The 18,433-nt window shown below is 32.8% G+C and overlaps 2 protein-coding genes across 2 annotated transcripts; both read left to right on the top strand.

The window, feature by feature from the left end:
• Positions 1-3,665, top strand: LOC148613778 (uncharacterized). Its single transcript, XM_088587362.1, has 3 exons — positions 1-160; positions 2,278-2,656; positions 2,965-3,665. Exons 1-3 carry the CDS (start codon positions 118-120, stop codon positions 3,407-3,409), a joined length of 867 nt encoding a protein of 288 aa, XP_088443488.1. The 5' UTR covers positions 1-117; the 3' UTR covers positions 3,410-3,665.
• A 2,814-nt stretch (positions 3,666-6,479) lies between these two features.
• On the top strand, positions 6,480-9,429 carry LOC148613777 (uncharacterized). The gene has a single exon (XM_088587361.1). It carries the CDS (start codon positions 6,625-6,627, stop codon positions 8,962-8,964), a length of 2,340 nt encoding a protein of 779 aa, XP_088443487.1. The 5' UTR covers positions 6,480-6,624; the 3' UTR covers positions 8,965-9,429.
• Positions 9,430-18,433: the final 9,004 nt, after the last annotated feature.

Here is an 18,433-nt window from a genome sequence, read left to right as displayed (position 1 = left end):
AAATATTAATGCTCGATCTTATTTGTATTGATATTTGACCTTCTTATGTCAAAATGTACAGATAACAACCGACGACAATGAGGTCAAGTTTTGTTTAAAGGAATTAAGTCTGTTATCATGTTTCTCTTGAGATTCCTTTACTTGGTCCTTGCTGCTACAGGTATGTGACACATTATATACATAATACAGGACCAGTCTTTATTGATATCAGGCAGAGGCTGATTTATTCATGTCAAAAACATGTCTTTGATTTCTAATCAAAGAACAACCGCATTTTGACATTACTCTACGTATCTCTACTTATCAACGTATGACTTCCTATCGCCACATAAAGCTTTCAAGCATGAAACTAAACTATTGTTTTCAAATGTATAACCGTGTAATTGTTACTTCAAAATAATTACTATATTATAAATATGCACCTCGTTCAAACGAAATTAAAAAAATAGAAATGTTCGTGATTTTGAATTAAGACAAAACCAAACTCCAGATAAATGTCTTTATTATCGGGGCCTTTATGTCGAGGATCGTGACTTCATGTTATACAAATGTAAGTAATTGATACATTATAATGTATAAAGCCAGCCTTCTAAGAAAATGCAAAGTCGATCGTGAAAAAGTGAATGATTTTACGCAACGTTATCCGATTGTCAAACGACCTATGATTTCAGTCATTTTTGAGAATCTGCAGCGGTTTGTAAGAGAAGAAACGAACTACTGCCGCTGTAGACTTGTATGCAATTGACTCTGTTCATGGGAAATATAATTTACCTGGTTATAAAGGAAAAAAATATTGGAAAATCCCCCCCCCCAAAAGTGCCCTTATATAATGAACGAATTATTTAAGACCAACTTGAAAAGATTTCAAAGATAAAATACATGTAGCGTCACTCTTCGCACATTTCTTAGCTGGACTGCTACTTATTTCTTTTGTTAGTCTACATGTAACAGTTAGTTTTTACAATTTTTTGACAGTTAATGCTGTGAGACTTAGACTGATTTTCCCTTTTTTAAAATGATGTTTTTCTTTCACAGCAAAAAAGCAAACTGATAAAAATGTTAAACATTGACCTATCATTGTTAATAATTTCAAAGAATTATTTTAGAGTGCATAACGTAGTATTTTCAACTCAAACTACTTTTACTTATATGTTTAGCAAATATCATTATTAAATAAAAAAGAAAACACATACAGTCATATAAACAAGAACGATAACCTTGGGATAAATGTAGCTGATTGCAAGCACATACGAGAACGTGTTGAAGCGTAATTCCACCTTTTGATAAAGCGACAAAATTCTGCACACAAAACCGTTTTGTGAGAGACTGTTTATAGTGTAAGTAAAGTAAAATAAATGAAGAAACAAAATTACTGCATGTAATTCAATTTGCCAAACACCGTTTTTGTCATGGTATTATTATTGAATAAAAACCGGTCCCCTTATGTCTACGTCCCGATACGTTGAGAAATGTCAAAATGTGGTTGTTCTCTATTAGGTAACAGTTACAGACCATGTAACCAGTCTGTAGAAAGGAGTTCAGTAATGTCTATATTATAGCATATGTAGACCGAAAATAAAATAGTTCTTTTTGTAGGGATTTCTTTTCTTATAATCACCTTTACCATAGTCAGTGTATGCATTGAATATGGATTGGTACTTACAAGTTCGATCATTTACGTTTTCTTACGAAATCTACTATTAAATTCTATCATTACATGACCATATATAACATGCTGTGGAAGAATTATTTTTGTGAGATTCAAAGTTCAAGGTGCGTGGATTTGGCAAACAAAGTAACCGACGAGAAAGGATTCCCTATTACATTTATCAAATAAAGAGAAATCAAACTATTATTAAACTGATATAAACTCTAAGCAAAGGTCAAAAGGAATGGAAAAAAAGTCCGTATTGCAAATAGCAATATCATAAGTCGAAACCGGAAAGTTGGAAAATACGTATGATTATTATGTGCTCAATTTATATGATAATCGTTTGTTGCAAAGCATATGATTGTAAAGGGTTTATTTGTTTGGTAATGTTACTCCAACAAATCAATAAATCAATAGATCCGTTGATTTCAACAGTTGAATGAGCAATGAAAAAAACATATTTGTGTATGGTGAACATAATACGAATATTTGTTTTTTATTTCTTAATGTTCGTTGGTAAATGGTACTATAGTTTGTATGATATAAAATGTGTTCTTGAAAATGTTTAGATTTTAACAAAAATGTGATAAGACTTCTATAAAAAAATATACTTCTATATTTTCTAGGATACGCACAGCCACAATTTAGGCAAGGAGTTATTGTGTCCAACCTTATCCCTCGGGTCATTGACGAGGCCTCGGGCATAGCTGCAAGCAGGATTCATAAAGATATTATCTATACTCATAATGATGGCGGGGACACAACCAGACTGTTTGCTGTTGACGTTAATGACGGTTCACTGGTTGCAACATTGGGCATTTCCGGCGCTGACCATTATGACTGGGAGGATATTGCCATTGGCCCATGTCCCGACAACTCATCATGTATCTACATAGCTGACGCTGGACACAGCTCAAGTAGGAAAGTCAACATGATATACATGGTCCCTGAACCAGCTGTACTTATGGACCAAAATCTTAAAGTATCTAGCAGTTTACCTTTCAAGTAAGAAAGACTCCCGTTTTTGAAATAATCATAAAAGTTTCATGTAAACTAGCTATTCATTCGAGTTATATAAAATAGGACCAATCGACACATATCTGTTGTATATATAAAATTTGGCACATATTTGAAATAATATCTAGATTGCTGTACTCAGTTGAAACGACAGTCTTTGATTATCATTTGATAACATTGACTTTGCAATTTATTATTAATGAAGATTTTCCATGCTTATATTTTTGAGTTGTGTAATTTCAAGTTATTATAATATTAATAGAAACGCAAGATATTGGAGTAATCTATCTTTGTAGATGGAATGCGGATGACGGCCAAACATTGATGATAGATAACAATGGCGACGTGTATATGATTTCAAATGTTAATGGAGGTAAAGGTCTTATCGTTAAACTTCCCTCATTAGCTTGGGGGGCAACAACACCAGTTAACGTTGTTTCAAATGCGCATGTCAATATTACTACTCACCATCACGACCCAGGTGCAGGTGATATTTCCCCTGATGGAACGGAAGTGTTGATAAAAGCAAGAAACCACGTGTTTTACTGGAAAGTGCAAAATAATGACTACCTAACAGCACTTACGACACCGCCAATTGAGTTGCCGTACCATTCTGAGTTATTTGGGGAAGCGATATGTTGGGATGCTGATGGAATGAATTATTACACGCTTAGTGAAGGAGTCCATGAACCTATTTACAAATACGTCAGAGTAATTAAAGCCCCAGTAGTAGGAAAATAAACCCGAATAATCATAAAGCATTTTTTTTTAAACTGGACAATTTTACTTACTGTATTGAAACTAATTGCATAATAATTATATTCGGCCTAATTCATATTAATCAAGTGCCCTTAACAATGGTAAGTACTAGAAATTAACCCATCCATTTTAAGAAATATGTATCTGTTTTGGCAGGATCATTATGCTATTATTTAAAAAAGGAGTCTGATTTTCTGTCTAAATTTAAATTAAAATAAAACACAAAGTTTACTGCCAACCATTATTGTTTAGTTATATAGATCTACCAGCTCATTAGTACCATAACAGGGCTTCTCCACACCCACCCACCCCACCGTCAAAAAAAAAGAACTGTTTAAATTATTTGACGTCGAAATCCAGAAACATTATGGTTACAAATCGGCCACGATTCTGTTACATTAACGATTTGCAGTTATTTATTCAAAGAGCAATCAAGGGAACCAAGATTCTAGCGGAAATTTAATGAATGTAATCCATGAATAAATACAAGACGTGGATAACAGACACACCTAACAAAGAACAAAACATAACCAAAATGATACATAGAGTAATAAAAGTAAATGAACAACTCGGATTTCACTAAAAAGTATGGACCAGTTGCACCGGTAAAGTGAGCGTCTAGAACTGCATTTTACTGTTTAACTTTGTGTTTAAAATATCAGGCGCATATTCAGCCACATGCATGACTAGAAATAAGAAATTTGTTTTTCTGTAATACAAAATATTTAATGAATGATTTAGCATGTTCACGCACGTTAAAAGCATATATCATTTTTCACCATTTGGCTCTTAGAAACGAAAAGAAATGGATTAAGAGCGGAATTTCAATTTAATTTCTCACAAGAAATTATATATTTTAATGGAGCATATTAATCGTATATATTGATGCTTAGTACATGTGTTTATATACAGAGAAACATACAATAAACAAAGAGAAGGGCAACTACGGCTGGAGAATTGAACGAAAACAAAAAGGAAAAATCGAAAAAAGGTTTTAACTGGAGTTGAGTTTAAGTGAGAATTAAAAATACTGAAAAAAGGACCTAAAATAAGAAAAACTATGTCAAAATTACATTGTTAAGATAGATAACATGAATAGTACGCAAAATGACAAAGGAAAAAATGCAACTTTAAAGCGAAAGTTCAAGACAAGAGGATAAATACATATATTTGGCAACATCAATCTTAGATTTATTTGTACAACTAACATTTAATGATTCAGCTGGCTTTCCACTACTCTTTCAGTCGAAACTATAAAATTCATAATAAGAGCCAAGTTAACATTCAATTGGAGGTTTCCAAGTAATTCATCAAAGTGCATGCTCATACACAACACAATTTTAAAGTAATAAATTGTCAAATAATGTGTTGATAGAGCAGTTTATCATCGTATTGCTTACGTCACGAGACATATTTTAATCTCGTGGCTACATTACCACATGCATGAGGGCAATATTGAATTGTTTTAGAGTGCAATTCTGTTAGTGTTATACCCATGTTAACCGTTTTTATATGAAGCACTGTCAAATAAAATGAAATATATAGATCAATGGAATATATGTTGATGACAATTTCTTTCTATATAGTTTTCTTTAATCTACACACTAACTGAACTTTAAAATGATGTATTACTTGTATATGCCTTTTCGTAAGTTGTCAAAACAAACAAATCTGAGGGTCAAAATATTGTTCACAAAGGTTACAAATTACACGAAATGATATAGACCAAATATCAAAAGATAACTGACGAAGGTTTAATCTACATTTCCCTTCCATTTATAAAATGTGTCTAGTTTTAAACTTAACAAATGCAGATAGGCGCACTAAGTGTCATGATACAGTTCATCTAACAGGTGATTAAATATTGGTTTTACAATCAATGTCATTGAACGAAATACATAAATACTGAAACAAAACACATTTCGAATGAAAAATATTAAGCGACAAGATCCAGAATATTTTTACAACTCCCCTCTTGTTAAAGCGGGGTAGGATGAAATAATGAGGTTTCACGATCTTCCGTCATTTTGTCATTCTATTCGCTGACAGATTCACTTCTTCCATGTACTTGCAGCGTAATGCTTGATTAGAAATGGATGTGTTCGCCCTAATGTCAATGTTTGACATTAATGAGTCTTCGTGTCTTTATGTGATTTTTAAATTTATTTTGAAAACGAACATAAATAATGCAAATAGGAACTATATAAAATACGAACAACTTGATCCACACTAAAGTCGTGGAGCATAGACCTCAGATGCATTGGAAGTTAAAACGTCCCGAAAATCTGAAAAGGATAATTAGGTTATGCGTTTGTGAAGCTGCTATTTTTTTAATATAATTCTGTTAATGAGTTGGCACTCAATCTTTGACTTAGAGAGATCAATTAGATGAACCATGTTGTATGCAGAGCTCCTCCTTAACTATTTTATTAATAGAAGTACAAATGAAATAGCTTCATAGAATGATTGTGTATTTTTCATCCAGCTGGTCTGAGTTTTTATATAGATAAACATATTTTTTACTAATCATTTACATGTACAATAATGCATCATCAACTAGTTCCGCATACTCGTTAAATCCAAGCGTTCGTCGGCACTAGTGATAATATTTTATTTATTCACTCTTTCCAATTAATTATCTTATTAATAATATATTTAGAATAATTCTAGAACAGATCATTGATTAGTATCACAATGATACTGCTTTTTTTCAAAAACTTATAAAAGTTGCACAAACACAGGTAATTGAATTAAATAGAATATTTTGTTTGTGACAAAAATTGCGAGAAATCGGAAAACATATTGTGAACTTCATCAATATTTTAATAAAGCTCAATCGACCATTGAAACAAACATCAATAAATAACTTTGCTTTGAAGGTGGCAGTACAATTTTGAATATACCCAACATCACTTAAATGTAAATATTGAATATTTGATTTGGTGTTCCAAATGAATGTAATCCTACGGGGATGTAAACATCTATTTCTTTATCTCAAAACAGGAAGATAACGACAAGGTTTTGACCCAAATAGAAATCAATGTCGATAAATAAAACATATCAAATACATCTAAAATAACCCATAGATAGTTCATATATGTAAGCAATGAATTATTGAAGTTTCGATAAAGTACGCCAATAGGAGTTAATCTACACGCTGGTGACTTTCGTGTGCATTAAAATCGAAGTAAAAAGAAATGTTCTCCGAAGCGATCTTTTTCTACCTGTTTTCACCCACATATTCAATTGTGCTATTGTGTTGCCTTAACAGTTTTACAGTTGCTGTAAACAGTGATATTTGGTATCCTGATAATACAAATAGATCTTATCTAGTGTGTCCAGCATATTGGTGTCCAAAAACTGACCTACCAGCTAAGAGACAAAGATGTTGCATTTGTCATGCGCAACCATTATGGCAAGTTTCTGGCGATACTACAGTTCACTTGAACTTGGAATATATTCGCAGAGGAGGAGAATCGAGAGCGTTTGCTGATGTCAGTTCAAATGACCTTAGCAAATCATATCTTACATTAATTCACAACCATGGATTTATGTCTAAAATTCCAAATAACATCTGTTCTTTCAATAGGACTGTCACTATGGACCTACAACACAATAAATTAACAGAAGTAGGAAATATTTCGTGTCTGGTTTTGCTTGATGAGCTCAATTTAAGCTTCAATGAAATAAGACACATCGGAAACCGTACATTTCACGGGCTTTGGAATCTACGGATACTCACAATCCGTAATAACGGATTAAAAACATTAGATCCTGAAACATTATTGGGAGACTCAGTTCAAATATTTAATATTGACTTTTCCAACAACAATTTAAGGATCATGGAAGTAAGCAATGTGATCTCTGAAAGTGATTTTTGTGAAATATCATATTCAGGTAACAAAATAGAGAAACTTGTGAACAACAATGGTTTCAAACTTGACCCCCAAAACAAAACATATCACGGTGGACAAGTTAATTTTAATAATAACAACCTAACTAAATTCATAGACTTTGAAAACCTTGGATTAACTGATATTTCACTACTGGGAAGTGTGTTCGATTACAGCTTTATTATGACAGATGTAAAGTGGGATTGTGATTGTAGTATGGAACCTTACTTAGAATTAGCCGAAGAAGTGCTACATAATGTATGGAGAGATTACTTTAATATAACATGCTGGAACCCACCAGAACATCGGGGGAAGAGTATACCCCAAATGGTCAGAGAAGGCCATTTAGACCTTTTAATATGCAACGTAACTGAAAGCTGTCCACGGAACTGTCATTGTTTTAAACAACCGAAAGAGAGGCGAAATGTTGTGAACTGTACTAATGCGAACTTACAACGATTACCAGATGAGCTCCCACAGAGTAGTAATCTAACATTGATTCTGACAGATAACAAAATTGAAAACTTTGAATATAGACCCTACCTTCAAAATACATCTGTTTTAGATCTTTCAGGGAACTCAATTTCCCACTTCTCCAGGAATGCCACAAGTGCTTTAAAGCCATCAATAAAGCTTAATCTTGCAAACAATTCATTCACGGATTTACCAAGAGAATTTCAAACACTAGATCCATGTAGTTCTCATTTCGGTGAGGTGAAATTACAGTGCGATTGTAACTCAGCTTGGCTAAAGCAATGGTCCGAAAAGGCTGGAATTAAGAATTGTGGTAATGTCTCCAAATATATTTGCCAGACAGAAACGGGTGAAGTACCAATTGAACAATTAGACAAAAACGACATATGTGAAGAGGAAAAATCATATAAATCAATATATTTAGCGATTTGTTTTGGATTATTGTCGTCAGTTTCGTTTGGTTTCGCTGTTTCCGCGTACTCATTTCGTTACGAAATATATCTCGTCCAAAGGAAATATATTTACCGATTTTTCAAGTCAAAAACTTCGAAAATACTGCCAGTCATGAAATACGATGCATTTCTGTCTTTTAATGATGAGAATATTGAGTTGAGATATTGGGTGTTGAAAGTTTTAGTTACGAATTTAGAATCATCTGGATACCGTCTTTTTGTTCCGTGCAGAGACTTGCCGATAGGGTCGATCAAAGAAGAAGTTATTCTTGATCATATTCTAAACAGCCGGAACTCGATTGTTGTCTTATGTGACTGCTACAAATATGGCGGATCACTTTGGACCCAGTTAGAATGGAAGTACATATGGCATAAATTCTTAGATATATCTGAGCGAAATGTAATAGTTGTAAACTTTGACCAACTTGATACTGTCGACGACATGGACCAGCGTTTGCGCGCTTTCGTAAGGCTCGGATATGATATTGATTTTTCTAATCGCAATCATGACCTCAATTCTAAAATTAAACTCCAACTAGGACCGCCCTTAATTGCAACACCGTCAAAGAAAAACTTAAAAGCACGATTTGATCCGGGAATAATTTATCAAAAGCTGAATTTTCAAGAAACGGATGGTAAACAAAGTTTCGAGGCAGTCAGTACTAGTGAACTTACCACTGTCCATGTAGATTCAATCAATGTGCAAGCTCTTCAGTGAAATTACCTTTTTTTTAAGTATGATATCCAGCTTATGCTATTGACTCCGTCCAAATATACTGCACATTTTTCTGATGATAATTTATCTTATTACGCGTAAACGATATGTTCATGTTTCAGTCGACGTTTGTGGGAACTGCTTGGTATGTTTTGATATCATATCTGTTACATTGATGATAATTTCTATCCAAAATTAACAGTGTGTAAGAAACAGGTAAAAAGTACAAAAGAACTTTTCATGTTGTCTTAATGCCAACATGTTTGTATTTGCTTTGTCATTCTCATCAAAATGCGTACTGGATCATGAACAAATGACAACACGTCGTTTTCATGATAAATTAATTTTTCAAGAAAAGTGTATTTCAAGCTAATACCCATATCTGAAATTAAATGATATCTATCAAAATTAAAAATAAAAGTCTCGTTTATATCTGCTAGGATTTTGAAATAAATTATTGGTAAAGAATTTACTTTCTAGAAGTTGAAATCTAAATATCTCTCTCCATTGTTTGTTTTTTTTTTTTTTTGTGTGTAAAACTACATTGATAACAAATACAACCAAATGAAAGATTCCATTCAAAACAAACCACATTTTATTTAACTTTGAACACAAAATAAGTTAATTTTAAGCAATAGGTTTACAAAGTTATATACTCGGCGGGTGTTTCTAGAAAAAAAGGGACGCTTGCCCTACCGATGCACCTGACCCATGGTCTCAGTTTTTAGTGGAGTCCGAGTTGCTCATTTGCTTTTGTTACTTTGCATTTATGCTTTTAGTTACTTTATGTTTTTGTTGTGTATGTCTGTTTTCCATGTCTGGTTTTTGTCCTTTGATTACATTCTTTTGATTACTGCTATAACATCGGACCCAATAAAAACTGGGAGCATGGACCAGGTGCCCTGGTAGAGTAACCGTCCTCTGCTTTTCTATAAACACCCGCCGAGTTGCTCATAAAAAAGTCAAGTCCTTGGTAGACTGAAGAAGAAAGGAAATTCATGGATTCAGATGATCATAAATTTTGTTGTCAAATTGTATAATTTTACATGTGTCATCATTATTCTTAATGATAAACTGATTCAACTTTAACTTTTTAGCACAGTTATAACTTTGATAAGTGGTTAAAATGTTACACAATATATTCAAATCACATGGAGTACTAGGTCTGATTATGTAATTTCCCAAGTACAAATAAAGAGAATTTCACTTTACCTTCTCATAAAATATCTCATTTCCAACTGGACCTCAGTTCGTAATGTTTCAGATATTATGCAGTGTTTAGGGATCAGTTTGCATTATCTCCTGATCATTTTAAAACATTGAATCTATTTTCGTATCATTTCAGGATTAAATAAATAATATTGATAGTTCGAACGTGACGAGGACTGTCTTTAACTAGGAAAGAATCAAGGACAGAGATTGATGAGATGACGGAAGTTATAATGTTCAAGCGCTTCTTATAATTTTTGCAGTCAAAATGTCATGAGTGTTGAATGGGTCGAAAAATCACTTCTCAAATTCTATTTCTGATATATTGCAAAATCTTCCTAGTCTAGTTACGATATATATATATATAACGAATTATATTTTAAATGGAGGTGATTCTGATTTTCCAAACACATCTTATAATCAAATTCAAATGAATAAACATTAAATCGATTACCATGTGTGACTGATAGTTCGCGTAGCAGGGCTTGCATGGGTAGAACAATAGAAATTTCCTCGCGGAAATGCGTATTGGGCCTGCTCATCGACTATCCAGCAGTTAACATGAAAGGATCTATATTCACTTCATATATTAGTCGTCAAAAGAAATCACTGATTACCTGATTATCCCATGAATAAATTGTCTAACACTACCTTACAACAAACATACAAAACGTAGTATTTTTATTGTTAAATTTTGCACCACTCTTGAAATATGTGTCAAATATCATAGTACAATCTATCAAATGTATGGTTTTGAAATGAGTGATATGTCTGTATCATATTTAATTATACCAAAGCCTCTCAAGCTTTCATTTGAATAAGAATAAAATCAATCCAAGTTAATTAGATGCTTACATAATATTAATGTAAAATGCTGAATACAAACGTTCCAATGATGTTTAAGAGTTGTGTCCCTTACCCTAGGTCTAACTCCTTCAAATAGAATCACAGACTTGTACAATGTAGTTAGATATATGTAACATTTGTTACCATAGCTTTGTAGCTGCCAGCGAAAACGATGGTAAAAATATATATTGATAGGGAAATTAAGAGAAAACCTACGTATATCAAAAAGAACATTATTGAGAAATTTGACTAGACAAAGGGATTAGGCACACACAATACAGAACAAAAAAAAAACTACTTAAACTACATAGGAACAAAAATAAATGTGCAACCTAGCTTTTTTCCCATTAACCTGTGCCAACCAACTTTTTCCAATTCCACTTTCGGTTTGTCTGGTTCGTCGTGTGACTGCGACATCCCACAGGGTACGAACCAATTATGGAACACGAATCTGTTGTCCAAGTTGAACGAACCGTCTAATGGAAAGCACCTCCAGCCTCGTCTATGATTTTGAGTATTGACCATTTGTACTAGTAGGGGAAGTGTCTTCCACCCACCGCTCTGCCAATGAAGTGAAATGGTGAAAACTTTATTCTCATAATGCAGATGTATACACCATATCGTTACACGACCATACGTTTGAAGGGATGACTGTTATCTTTTATCTTTTATCTTTGACCCTGTCCAGAAGCCTAATTGTAAGAAATCAAACACTGTACTATGAAAAGTGCGCATAATTTCATAAAGTCCTGGAATTACGTATGAGATATAAAAAAAGTCCCATTGGAAAGTACTATTGGGATGATACAACAAATAAAAAAAAAAGGTTTTCATTACGGAACAAGAATTTATCGGGTTTATTGTATAGTTTGTTTAGTGTAAAGTCATGCGCTTCACTTTAAAAAAAATATTAGATTATGTCTGCCTTGCTTATGCCAAAAACCTGAAAATTTACACGATTTTTTCGAGCGGGGGTAATGAAAGTACAGTAAGTGTCTATTTTACTTAATTCAAATTAAAAATCAACAACACATATACATTAAGTTCTAAAGAAAGATGTCAACTTAGATATACAAAATGTACAATTTCATTAAATCAAAAGGCTTGAAATATGGATAATTTTGGCTTTTGAATTTTACTAGCTTGTTCATAAGTATGTTTTAGGATAAATCAAATTAATTTAAGTTTAAGAGAAAAGCATGCAGTGTAAGTTACCCCGTCTCTAAAAAAAATTGCCAAACCCCTCCATTATTATGGTAACGAGACCATGTATTTCTTATACATGGTCGACGTTTTGTACTCGGTTAGCAATAACTGGCCGATGGTGGAGTTATCTTTATTTCCGGTTGCTGTCCAAAACAAATATGGGGACAAAGCGTGTCGCTCAAATGCAAATCTTTTGACAACAAATGTAGATTATCGATGGCGTCGATTCGTTACTTAAGTCATTTAGTGACCAGGTTAGGAACTTATCCTGGTAAGAAGCTTTTATTCCTCAGCCGACAATGTCTCCCCATGTAAAAAGACGCCTGCAGACCAGGGTTAATTCGTATCTGGCTAATAAATGACCATATGTAAATGATAATTATATCAAATCCGAAATCGGAAATCCGAAAAAAAAGTATCCGTTATGCATGATCATGATTTAAATGCTGAGAAAATATATACCTGCAACAAAATACGGGCCAGCTGTATTTGATACCATGTTTACGAGTACAAAAATGTTGATACATTCTGATAATCGTTTAAAAAGAGATTCCTACCTATGTATTGGCTCAAAGGATCAAGTGAGCTTGACCAATCGCGCATTGACTACATGTGAAATGGCAGAAAATATGAAATTCCGAAAATTCCCCATTTTATGAAAAAATCATCATTGTCAGCTTCCTCGTTTGTCTACCCCGGACTTGACTTTTAATGAGCAACTCGGCGGGTGTTTCTAGATAAGCAGAGGACGCTTACCCTACTGGTGCACCTGGTCCATGCTCCCAGTTTTTAGTGGAGTCCGAGTTGCTCATTTGCTTTTGTTACTTTGTATGTATGATTTTAGTTACTGTATATTCTTTGTTGTGTATGTCTGTTTTCCATATCTGGACTTTTTCCCTGGATTATTTCTTTTGATTACCGCTATAACCTTGGTTCCCGTGAATACTCTTTCAAACTGAAAACCACTCGCCTGAAATGAGAACATATGTTTAATACATCGATACATAAAACACAAGTACCCACCATGTCTTTTTTGCATCGATGATATGCTTAAAATTAACATTTTGGTCCATGTTGAGGTATTCTTCTCATGGGTAGGGGTGGCAATTTTTCACCTAATTGGTCTTGAAAAAAATTAAATATTTATTATTAGGACTCATCAGAAAGCTAACACACTATATAATTGTGTTTGAATATACCCACGTTTGTTTGAAGTACAGTATTTGAAAAAAAAATGACAATTATATATATATGTGAAATTGAAGAAATTATTAAATTCCAAAAATTTCCCTTTTTATGAAAAACTCATTATTGCCACATTGAAACTGAAACAATAAAAAGATATGTTAGATGCATCGCTAGGTCAAACAAAAGAACCCAACATGTACACCCTTTATTTGCTAAAAATTAATATTAAAGTTCATTTTGAGGCATTTTTGTCGTGGGAAGGGGTGACATTTCCCACCTAACATGGCATGAAAATGTTCAAATATTTATTGCATAGGCTCATTTTGAAGCTTAGACATTTTATGAATTTGCTGTATCACATAGAAGCTTGTTTAAACTATGGAATTTATAGAAGAACATTCTGAAATTCTAAAATTTCCCATTTTTCCAATTTTATAGTAATTGTCACACTAAAAGGAAAAACTAAGCGCATGCATTAATCAGATATGTTTTGTTCATCTTTATCTTAACTATGAATTCTTAAAATATGAGTCCTACACTCTTGGTATGATGTGAATGAGAATTCTGTTTGATACTAAGACAAGTTTTCTAGGGGTAGGGGTAATATTTTTATCATTTTTTTAAAAATATCTTTATTGAAAATTAGTTTTTGTATTTATTATGTAGAAAATAAAATTAGCTATCGAATGATACCAAATTTGAGACGTTTCAGTCGAGCAATAACTTGTAGAGTAGAATTAATCTGACTATTACGGAACATTCCAAAATCCCATTTTTTGCATTTTTTGATAAATTCTGACTACGAAAATCGGCAAAATTCATCAATAGAACACCAGAAGTATAAATTTTGATAATACTAAACAGAAATTACCAAATATGCCATTTTTTATTGGAGCATAAATACTCTAGGGGTTTTGACATTAAAAAATATGCCAATTTAAGCGATTGTTCGGCTGGGTAGGGGTAAATTAATTTCAGTTTACCCCTAAACTCTAAGTGTTACCGCAACTGTTTTGGTATAATTGAAAAGCTGAGAATTTGTGCGACATGATTATACTTAAATATGTTTAGTTTGTTCATACATGCAGGAAGACTTAGACGATCAAACAATTGAGTCACAAAAATCTAGTTTTTCTTACCCAGTGGGGTACAAATATAGGCTTATACTAAAAAAGAATCTAAGAATAATCGACAAATTGATTCGGTAATGGGAGGTATAAAGGTATCTAAAACTCACCATAAAGTTTGGTGTGCACGAATGGGGTATAATGTAGATTAATGTGCTTATTTGGTATGCGATTATACTTTGTTATCATTATTTTTCATTATGTCTTCATATTAAATCAGATAACAGGTAGTGTTAATTATAAATATCAGAAGTAAATGAACATAGGCACATTGAAAACAAGTACTATCTTTAAAAATAAAGACAGCCGACGCAGTAAAATCTGTTCTTTTTACGTATAATTTTCTACATTTCACTAAGGAAATAACACATAGCACGCAGTTGTTATTTTCGATTGTCAATTTTTCGAACGCAACTAAGTTAGCAGTGTTTGGCCAATAGGGAACAGAATTGCGATCAGGTGATTTGCGTTTCCATGGAACAGCGTGTTTATTTTGTATGTGATTATACTTTGTTATCATGATTGTTCATTACGTCTTAATATTAAATCAGATTACGGGCAGTGTTCATTATAAATATCAGAAGTAAATGGACATTGGCACATTAAAAACAAATAAATAAAATAAAAAAAAAAACATAAAATAAAAATAACATTATTACGACTCCTTGTGTACAATGATATTTTTGTCTTTTGAATCTGAGGTCGAAGAAACTGAAAATTGCTTAAACGAAATCTAATAAGCATTAAAAAACAAAATGAAAATGTCATGTTTTTAAACAGGAGTAACAAGAGATAAAACAGTTCCAAACAATATCAGGTAAACATTTTAAAAAATAAAAGAAATCACCAACTTGTAAGAATGATTTATGATAGCAGCAGCCGAGGCGCTCGGTAGGAAACGGATCAAAACATTTGATGAAGAAATGACGCGAAGATCATGACCGCCTTTTTGAGTATTGAGTATGGCCATTCTGTCTTTTTTTTACATTTTGTTTCATAGGTCTTGTCTTTGTCTTGCCCATGGTAATGAATATCTTGCTGATCCTAGACTACCGGGAATTTACTAGATTGCTTAGCAATAGTGCAAATGCACTGTTCAATTTGTATTCGTGGGTAGCAATCTTTGTGGTTTAGGAATTCCTGGAATTATGCAAAGCTCCCCACTTTAGCGATTTTGTCCTGTTAATGTAATGATTCTTGAATACGTAGATTTTACATCTCCGAATCCATCTTACAATGAATTCAAAATTCCGTTTTGGTATGGAACCAAATATCGTGGTTTACCAAATCCATGAAAGTCACGAAAATTGATACCAACCCCACCCCCACACACTTTTACAGAATGTTCCTTAGAACTTAGAAATTTTCTAAAATATACAACTGAGACAGCTTGAAAACGTAACTTTTTAAACACTACTCAACTGGTGAATATTTTAAAGGAAATAGAAAGTAAGGACATTTACCATATTTACTTGTAGTTGTGCATGTTTTCTGGAAATTGTGATCCCATTTTTTACGTTGTGCCACTTAAAGTTAGATTTATTCCTAAAATATACAACCAAAGCAACAGTTCATCACAATTTGTTTGAAACACTTCAAGTGTATCTCATAAGCATTGTAGATCCATTTTAGATGATTCTCTTGTTATAATTTCCGTATGAAATTCTACTGTAAGAGTCTGTTACAGGATAAACTTATCTTTAATCGCTGTGAAATCAAATTAGGTATCCAATTAGGCCATGGCCCAAAAATCCTTTTTTTTTTAACTTTTAGTCCGAGTTTAAAATTTTTTATGAAATTTAAAATTTCAATGATCTCACCTTGTTTTTTACAAAGGAACACATTTTGGCCTGTATCTTTTACTATGCCTAATATGACAGACAAAATAATGGCACAAATCTTATATGACCACAAAATATAATCATATTAATTATGTTTTGGTATTATGACGTTGTTTTCAGTGTAGGCATCGTCTTCTTCCATAGTCATTTCAGGGCTGTAAAAATGAATAGGTCTTTAAGAAATTGTACCACAAGGTGCAATTAAAATCCAAGACAAATAATAATGACAATGATAATCGAAACATTAACAAAACAAAAACAAAAAAAGACATAATATAACATGGCGAATATTTTTTTTAAATCAAAATAAAACAAAAACAACAGCAACAGCAACAAAATCAAACACATAAAAACAACAAATCAAGATGAGCAATATCTAACTGCTAATATGCTCTATTCTGGATTGTTTAGTTGGCAGGTAAGGAAAGGTACAGAGAAGCCATGGAATGAACCCACAAGTTATTATTACTGACTGTGAATTTCTATTACTTCCCCATTTCATTTTAATCCCGCAAATTATATTTAAATTCGATTGAATATTTGATATTTGATAAAGATTTCATGGGATTGTATTTCTAAAGAAACTTTTGTTACTGATAAGAAAATTATATAGATATATCTACTTATATAAATGTAATCATCTGTCGACCAGGTTCAAGAAGCCTTAAGACACAATCAAAGCATTGAACTATCATGTACATGTATAATCAAGCAGTTTTATTCTATAGACTTTCAATCATAGTTACTTATTTGTGTTTTATTGAACATTTCACACATGCTGGAACGTATGATATATGGTCACCTAAATATGGAAATAGGTCCTATCTCGTTTGTCCTTTACAGTTGTGTGAACGCCCCAAAAGGATAAACGACAAAGATGTTGTATATGTAATGCAGAGCCTATATGGAGCGTACCAATCGACAATACAGTACACCTGAAGTTAGAATGTATTGTTTTTGCTGATCATTATACAACTGATTTAAGACATTCACATTTCACATTGATTCATAACCATGGGTTTATGAGAACAATTCCAAATGATATTTGTTCTTTCGATCGAATTGTTACGATTGAACTGAGACATAACAAATTATGAAAAGTAGGAAAAATATCATGCCTCGTTTTGCTGGATAAACTGGACCTAAGCTACAATATGATACAGCACATTGGAAATCAAACATTTCGTGGTTTATCGAATTTAAGGACTCTTATAATCACACATAACAGTTTAAAAACTCTCGATCCCGCAACTGTTACTGGTTACTCCTATCAAATATATAATATAGATTTCTCACACAATGAACTGGAAGTCTTGGAATTCAGCAATGCCATCTCAGATACTAATTTTTGTGAAATCAACTTCTCCAACAATCGAATTAAGGAAATCATTAATACAATAAATTATGAGTTAGACCCAAAGCATAAAAAATACCACGGAGGTGAGGTTAATATGAATCACAACAAGTTGACAAAATTTATAGATTTTGAAAAGCTTGGAATTAAATATATTCAGACTTTAGGTGGTTTGTTTGAGTACGGCTTTGTTATGACTGACACGAAATGGATATGTGACTGTCGTATGGAACCGTTTTTAGAGTTGGCTGAAGATACACTTAAAATATTTTGCAGGGACTACTTATATCATGCTGGACCCCACTTGAACATCGCGGTAATACTATACCTCAAATTGTAAACAATGGCCAATTAGATACTCTAATATGCAACGTTACCGAAAATTGTCCCCGAGGATGTCATTGTTTTGAGCAACCGAAAGAGGTAAGGATTGCTGTGAACTGCACAAATGCCAATCTTAAAAGACTTCCTGATGTTCTGCCAGAAAGCAGGAATCTTACTTTGATTCTTGCAAATAATAAAATCTAATCATTTGAGTATAGACCTTATCTGAAAAATACTTTTTTAGATTTATCGGGTAATTTAATAACAAAGTTCAAAGGCAATGCTAGCATTGGATTAAAAAGGTCAATTAAGCTTAACCTTGCAAACAATTCTTTCACATACCTACCAAGTGAACTTTGAACTTTAGATCCATGTAG

This window comes from Perna viridis, chromosome 6, assembly GCF_037379345.1.
Source record: "Perna viridis isolate PV_CMFRI_1.1 ecotype Kerala chromosome 6, ASM3737934v1, whole genome shotgun sequence".
Classification (NCBI taxonomy): domain Eukaryota; kingdom Metazoa; phylum Mollusca; class Bivalvia; order Mytilida; family Mytilidae; genus Perna; species Perna viridis.
This window is presented reverse-complemented; position numbering and strand designations above follow the sequence as displayed.